Genomic DNA, 8501 nt, shown 5'->3' with positions numbered 1-8501 from the left:
TAAAATTGCTTTCGTTTATATATAATTAATAATTTTATATTTTACAAAAATGAGCAAATATTTCAACAAATGCTAGTTGAACTTTTATCGTTTTATAAACGAAAATTATGACTTAAAAATATTAAACGAGAGGTATAAAAACTTAATAGTTTAAATTTCTACATAAACCTGTGTAGCCAAAACATTTTAATACAATTTAAAAGAATATTTTAAAATCTGTATGGGAAATACATACCTTTCCACGATTAGGACATGCATTTGTCGAAGAAGCACTCACTATATCATGATCCTCAGATTCGTTTCTATTCAAAATATCCTAAAGCAATAATATTCATAAGTAAAATTTACAATAATTAGGATAAATAATAAGATTAATATAACAAAAGTGAAATCAATTTTAATGCAATTCAATATATTTAAAAAATGTGATATTTAATGCAATTATAAGATTTGTATTGAAGATATACTTTTTTATGATTAGGACATGTATCTGTTGACAAAGTACTAGCTACACTAATGTAATCCTGAGATTCCTTTATGATCGAAATGTCCTAAGCAATAATATTCATTAAAGTTGACAATAATTTGAATAAATAATAAGAATAAAATCTATTATAATGCAATGCAATATTAGAAAAAAAAGTCCATTATAAGAATGTACTCTACTTATATAATATTGAAGAATAAAAATACGAATAACTTTAGTAAAATTAAGAATTGTAATTGTTTTTAAATGGAGTTTTTAAAAATATATTCCTATATCTAACACATTTTATCACTAATTTCTTAAACTGATATTCATAGTCAGATCTTATATTTAAAACCATTTTATAATAATTTCATCTTTCAAAGCTGTACATAGCTAATGAAATTATTAATAAAGCATTTTAAGATGAACTTAGAACGATTTTAAATATAACATTTGACTGTGATTAAAGATAAGAAATGACTATAAATACAAGCCTATATGTTGGTTAAAAGAAAAAAGATTTGTTAATTCTAACACAAATACAATCATAGAATTAGAAAAGAAGTAGAAGTTATCCTACCGAATCTGAATTGTCAGTAATGGATTTATTGTTTCTAATTTCCAGTAATTTCTTCCGATTTTCAAGAAAACAGAAACGTTTTCCGATTATGGGAATTAATTCTTTAACCATCGAATCAGACATATACAGGGATGCATTCGTGTCAATCTGTTCTTCTAAAGACAAATAAAAGTACAATATTATTATATTTACATTTTGTAGGTAAATTATTATAAAAATAAGATTGTAACCTTTAAATTTTTCAATGTATTCCTCAAGACCCCATTCCTGTAAAGTTTCTTCAATAAAAATTGACATTATCAGTAGTGTTAAAGATGTAACATTAAGTTTCAACCTGAATAAATATGAAATACATAAAAATAATTTTAATTTGAACTATGATTCAATAAATGTTAATTTCAACAAAACAAGTAAATAGTTAATGGTTGTACTAAGAGTTATTTGAGAAAAATATTTAAATCTTCAATCAATGCTCAGAGAAATATTTTGTTGACCCAACTAGAATTCTAAATGTCACAACTAAAACGTATTGTTATTTTTTGTATCTGCTAGAAAATTATGATACGTAAAATTTATAGCATCGACATTCTAGCAATATCAGTGAGAACATTTAGGTTCTGTTACTAACTTTTAATAAGAAGTGTGACTGATCTTAATCTATATGGATGTCACAGACAGATTTTCTTGCTAAATTAGATAAATAGCTTATATATAAAATGTCTCTGTGATCTGTATAGATTAAGTATTGTCCACGATTTTAGTACTTAAAGCATACAATTTAGGACTTATGGTACTTATATCACTGGAACAAAAGGAAATTATGTGAGGAAAAGAGAAAATATTTTGTTATAATTATACTTTCTATCTTCTTGCATATAATCTAATTTCCTTTTGTCCCGGTGTATAGGTGTCGTAAATCCTAAACTTTATACTTTAAGTATTAAAATATATATTATCGTTCATAAATATTATATTATAATAATAGTTATTACTTACTTGTTCGTAAACGACGGATTTTCTTCTGACAATAACTCACTGCATATATCTTCACTTGTTCACTTGTTCACTTCTTTCGGTAGCTGCCGACCAAAACAATTATAGTCCGAAATGTGCATGTGTATGATCGCTAATAGCAACGCAGTACTGGGACAATTCTTTCCCGGCGAGAATTTCTGTGCGCATGCGTCAAGACTTCTGATTGGCTAAAACGTCGTAAACGCATGCGCGTTCCTACTTAAGAAAAATTATCCCGATCTGTGGCAAGGCGCGATTTTTACGCACGTTAGGCCGATCTTCAGTTAGTGATGCACTCAATTAGTTATGGCACTCTCGTAGTATGCCACAGAATATGATAGATAGTACTCACAAGCGAATAGCCACATCATGAGTGCTACGGACGCTCTGTAATATTGTGCAAAAGCATTATTGTTGTACGTAATTTTTTGATAGTCAGTACTAAATATTTTGTAAATTAGAAGTTCTAAATATTGTTAAATAAATCATTAATATAGTTACATTTGCTATATAAAATGGTAATGTGTTTAATTATTCTCTTTTTATTATTATTACTATGTGAATAGTAAAACAATTAGTAAAAATATAGTTATATTTACCATTTTTTGCGATTAATTATAATTGTGTTAACTATATAAAATGGTTAATTCATAGTACCATTTGGTATATGTATTGGGTGAGTGCAAAAGTTCGTGCGGAGTTTCAATACATGGAGTTATAAGCGTCGTAAAGTGTTGTCATTAATACTTCCATCTACATATTATATAACGTTGGAAAGGTGACGTCTTCAGCTGTTATTAAAAAAAAAATCATTTGTTTTCATACAAACTGCTTCGAGAAATATCACTTTAAAAATGAGTATCGATAAGGTGCATTTACGGCATGTTATGCTTTACGAGTTTCGGAAGGGAATAAACGTTGCCGCAGCCGTAAAAAACATTCAGGATGTTTATCAGGATGAAGCACCAGCTAAACGAACTGTGGAAAAATGGTTTGCTAAATTTCGGCGCGGAGAATTTAACCTTGAAGACGAGCCACGCTCTGGTCGACCTTCTGACATTGATGACGATGTTTTGCGTACTTTAGTGCTCAATAATCCGCGAATTTCAACAGAAGAAGTTGCTACAGCACTAAACGTTGACCGATCAACCGTTTTTTGGCGTTTAAAAAAGATGGGATTCGATTTGAAGCTCGATATATGGGTGTCCCATTTGCTGACCGAGAAGAACAAAATCAAGCGAATTTCTGCAGCCGTTTCTTTACTCGGGCGGCTCAATAACGAGTCGTTTTTGGATCGACTAGTGACGGGCGATGAGAAATGGGTCCTCTACAACAATGTTCAGCGCAAACGGACATGGAAACAATCAGGTGAGCATGGTGACGCAATGCCAAAGGCCAGTTTGCACCCGATGAAGGTGATGCTCTCTGTTTGGTGGGATTGCAAGGGCATAATCTATTTCGAGCTTCTCCCCGCTGGCGAAACGATTGATTCGGACAAGTACTGTCGCCAATTAACCAATCTGAATCGAGAAATAAAAGAGAAACGTCCGATTTTGTCAAATCGCAAGGGAGTCGTCTTTCATCACGACAACGCCAGACCACACGTTTCGAAAAAGACGCTGCGCAAATTGAAAAGCCTGAATTGGGATGTCTTAACGCATCTACCGTATTCTCCTGATATCGCACCATCTGACTATCACTTGTTCCGGTCATTGCAAAATTATTTAAATGGAAAAAACTTTGACTCTTTGGAGGCCTTAAAAAACGGCGTCTCTTCGTTCTTCGAATCTAAACCGCGCAGTTTTTATGATTGAGGCATCCGTATGCTGCCAGAACGTTGGGAAAAGATTATAGAAAACGATGGAGAATATATCATTGATTGAATAAAGATTTTTGTTTGCCTAATCACTGTGTGACTTTTACTCACAAACTCCGCACGAACTTTTGCACTCACCCAATAGCTCAAATATATTTATGTTTAACTTAACCATTATTTATAGTAAAATTGTTATATGGATTGGATGAATATGCATGTATTATTATTATTACCACAATTATGGTAATGCTTAACATAAATGTGGTATTCCTAACTATAGTTTTTTTTACCATATGTATATATTAGGTTGTTCGGAAAGTTCGTTTCAAATTTTTGAAATAAATTAAGAGCGCAATATTTTACACAAAGAGGAACTTTATTGAAGCAAATATGTACCGTTTTGTTCAACGACCTTGGCCCATCTTTCAGGAAGCTGCATGATGGAAGCTGCCTTTGCTCCAAAATAAAGGTTTCTTATTGGCGAAGAATTTATCAAAATGACTTTTGAGGACTTTCAAAGACTCGAATTTCTTGTCCCGAAGAAAATTTTTTAAAGAAAGAAATAGATAGTAGTCAGATGGGGCAAGGTCGGGAGAATATGAAGGATGAGGAAGAACGTCCCATTCGAAGTCTAACAGCTTCCTACGGATAGACATTGCGACGTGAGGTCTGGCGTTATCATAATGGAAAACAATTCCACGCCTGTTGGCCAATTCAGGGCGCTTCCGTGCGATGGCAGTCTTCAGTTCGTCCAGTTGAAGGCTGTATTTCGCCGCGTTGATGGTTTCGTTTGGTTGAAGAAGCTCATAATATATAACCACGCCCTTAAAATCCCACCAGATACTCAGAAGAACCTTTTTCGCGTGAAGCCCCGGCTTGGCCACTGTTTGCGTAGACGCGTCGCTCGTTCCCCACGACCTCTTGCGGCTAACATAATTGTATAGGATCCAACTTTCATCGCCTGTTATGATCCTCTTCAAGAACGGTTCTTTTTGGTGCCGTTGAAGCAGCATATCGCAGACGTTCACACGTTCCAGCAACTGCCGTTCATTCATTTCGTGTGGCACTCACACATTCAGTCGACTTGAGAATCCTAGCTTCTTCAGATGGTCATGCACGGTGGAAACAGACTTGTGCAGAGTGTCGGCGAGTTCTCTAACTGTCACTCGAGGATTTTCGTGCATGAGATCTATAAGAAACGTTTCATCAACCTCCTGAGGCCGGCCTGAGCGAGCTTGATCTTCCATGTTGAAATCGCCAGCTTCGAATCTTCGATACCATTTTCGAACTGTCTGGTGAGTGACGCAGGCATCTCCATATACTGAGAACATCTCATTCAGGGTCTGCGAAGCCGTGAAGCCACGTTTAAAACAATATAGCATCACATGACGAAAATGAACTTTTTGGTTCTCCATTTTTCAAACTGATTTCTGACGAAATAGTTGCATTTAGGAAGATCTGCGAAGTTTCCTTAGCGGGCTCATAGATCCAGGAATGTTTGTTGACAAACATAAAATCGTTTAGAGCGCCCTCGTTCTTACTGATTACATAGAAATGTGGAGCGCGCAAAATTTGAAACGAACTTTCCGAACAACCTAATATCCATTCCAATTATCAGATATTTTTTTCTCAGTGTAGGTGCGCAACTAAATTTCCGGGTTTCACACATGGATAGCGCTAACGACACATGTAGTCGACATACATATCTGAAGTTGTGTTTTTTTTATAGCTTGGACATTTGTTAACAATAACCAGTCGTAATACCAACACATATCGCAACGCAAAAACATTTTTTCTAACAACGAAGATGTCGAGTTTTGTGCCAAATAAACAGCATTTGCGGGAAGCTTTGCTTTTCTGCTTTAACTTGAAAAAAAGTGCAGCTGAAGCACGTCGTTTGCTTGAGGAGGCCTACGGCGAACATGCATCATCGAAAATTACCTGTGAAGATTGGTTTAAATGCTTCAGAAGTGGCGATTTCGACACTGAAGACAAGGAGCGCTCCGGAAGACTAAAAACAATTGAAGACGCCGATCTGCAAGCGTTATTGGATGAAGATAATACGCAAACACAAGATCAACTTGCGGAGACATTAAATATGACTCGCCAAGGTATTTCCAAACGTTTACCATTTGCCATGGGAAAAATTCAAAAGGAAGGAAAATGGGTGCCGCATGAGTTGACTGAGAGACAGATGGAAAATCGAAGAGCCACTTTTGAAATTTTGCTTTTGCGGCATGAAAGAGTTTTCTGCATCGAATTGTTACTGGCGATGAGAAGTGGATATATTTCGAGAATTCCAAACGCAAAAAATCGTGGCTTTCACCTGGAGAAGCATCAACATCGACGCCATGGCCAAATCGCTTCGAAAAGAAGACAATGCTCTGCGTTTGATGGGACCAGAAAGGAATCGTATACTATGAGCTGCTGAATGAGCGGGTGAAACTCAATGGGCATCGCTACCGACAACAACTGATCAATTTGAACCATGCATTGCTCGAAAAACGGCCAGAATGGGACACGAGACACGAACGAGTGATATTGCAGCACGATAACGCTCCGTGCCATCGCACTTCTATCGTCCAGAACACCATCAAAACGCTGAAATGGGATCTGCTACTGCACCTGCCGTATTCGCCAGACCTGGCCCCTTCCGATTATTACTTGTTCCGTTCGATGACGCATGGCTTAGCTGGGCAACACTTGACCAATTTCGAAGAAGTGCAAAATTGGTTGGATGAATGGTTTCGGTCCAAAGACGCGTCGTTTTATCGTCGCGGTACTCATGTATTGCCACAAAGATGGCAAAAATGTGTAGCTAGCGAGGGATGATACTTTGAATAAACTATTTTTTGTATTTCTCTTGAAATTTTCCATTTTCTATTGATCAAAAAATCCCGGAAACTTAGTTGCGCAACTAGTATGTATGTATGTATGTATATGTATGTATATATGTGTGTACCATATGTATGTATGTATGTATGTACGTAAGTATTTACGTATGTATAAACGTTCGTATGTATGTATGTACGTGTGTACTGCGACGCTTCTTTCAAAGCGCCGACAAACCGCCGTCGGTCCGTGCGCCGCGGTCTTGCACCAACCGAATGTTGGGTGCCAGGTGCAGCGGGCTGCACCACTCACCAACACGAAGTTTACTCGCGGCGCGCGAATCCGTCGGGTCCGGTAGCTCGTGATAAGTTTGAGTCGGCAGACGGGAAGGGTTCGTCGGAAATCAGGAGGCGGAAACGCACCAAGAAGAAAACCAAACGGCCGATTTAGCGAGATTGGGATTTATTCGGTAACACCGGGAGACGGTAACTTCCCGCTCCTCGCGATACGGTACACGTGAATTCTTTTCCGGTCGCTCTTACGCGAGGTCGATACCGCTCTTCGTATACAATGCGTTTTCGCGGAACGCGACACTTAACGGAACACCGGAGAAACAAATGGCAGGTGGACGGTCTTACAGTGACGGGAACCTCCCGGCGGCGTGGTCCTCGATGGTCGACGGGTCGGTCGGTCCGGTCGCGCGGCCAGTGGCAGCTCGGTCTTCTCCGGGATCGTGGCCTTCGATAAGGCACGGCACTCCTCCACTCCCCGATAGCGGTCGTAACACCCACTCTCCTCTCTCCTTCGCAATCTCGGAACACCAAATCTTATTTCTCTCTTTAGAGCGGTACACAAAGCGTTTTCTCTGACGAGCGGTAATTCGAATCTTATCGGTTCGAGGCCAAAAATGAATCTGACTCCTTTCTTCGAGGCGAAAAACTCAACTCTCCATCGAGAGAGAAAAACGGATCTTCCCGTCTCTCGTTTTTTTCTTGTTATTCCTTTTTCTTTTTCGTCCGGGAATCCTTCCGCGAATTCTGTTGACAATCCGCGGAACGGATGCCCTGTCTCGCTCGCTCTCTCTCGCTCACGGCGTCTCGCGAGCGTGGCTCTTTGTCCGTCTAGCCGTTGTTTTTGGCTAGCGACCCATGCGTCGAGAACGGTGCTCGACGGTATATTGCTGCCTCGTCCGTGTTGTCAGGTTAGCCTGTGGAATAATACACGGCAGCGGTAATCATTGCAGAATAATGATAAACTTTCTGCGACGAGACGAGAAAAGAGCGCATTCACCTGAGCTGGCCGCGCCGGGCGGTGAGCGACGTCCTCGGCATCCTCCCTGGTCTTCCTGTCCGGGTGGCTCGGGAGGTCCATGGGCACAAATCTTGGGGACGCGCGACCGTCGCACCTGCACGCTCTTAATTCTTAGGGCTAATTATTTTGGGAGGGGGGGCAATTCGGCTTCCCTCTCCCCCCCCGCAAATCTCGCTTACGGACCGAGGGTTTTTCTTGTGACGGGCGCCCCCACGGCTGCCACGTCATAGTACATATGTATGTACGTGTGTACGTATGTACGTATGTATGTACATATGTACATATGTATATACCTATGTCTGTACGTATGTACTGGGGACTTGAATAAGTTCTCGCTGTTTCCCGACAGATGATATCAGGTGTAGTAAAAAGAAATCCATTATTTTTCCAATAGATGGCTTTAGTTATCTGTATCTCGCGTTGTATAAGTCCGATCGGGTTCCACTAGATGGCGTTAAAAAGATGAGATTTCGTACTAA

The 8501-nt window shown here is 38.9% G+C and overlaps 1 protein-coding gene across 1 annotated transcript; it reads right to left on the bottom strand.

Annotated features, from left to right (window-relative positions):
• Positions 1 to 950: 950 nt before the first annotated feature.
• LOC109503716 (uncharacterized) lies at positions 951 to 1383 on the bottom strand. The gene is made up of 2 exons (XM_019840721.2): positions 1280 to 1383; positions 951 to 1204 (listed from the first exon to the last, which is right to left on the bottom strand). The coding sequence occupies exons 1-2, from the start codon at positions 1344 to 1346 to the stop codon at positions 1041 to 1043; spliced, it is 231 nt and encodes a 76-aa protein (XP_019696280.1). The 5' UTR covers positions 1347 to 1383; the 3' UTR covers positions 951 to 1040.
• Positions 1384 to 8501: the final 7118 nt, after the last annotated feature.

The sequence above is a fragment of the Harpegnathos saltator genome, unplaced genomic scaffold, assembly GCF_003227715.2.
Source record: "Harpegnathos saltator strain DR-91 unplaced genomic scaffold, Hsal_v8.6 scaffold851, whole genome shotgun sequence".
In the NCBI taxonomy this organism is placed as follows: Eukaryota; Metazoa; Arthropoda; class Insecta; order Hymenoptera; family Formicidae; genus Harpegnathos; species Harpegnathos saltator.
Note: the sequence above shows the minus strand (reverse complement) of the source record. Positions and strands in the feature narration are given on the sequence as shown.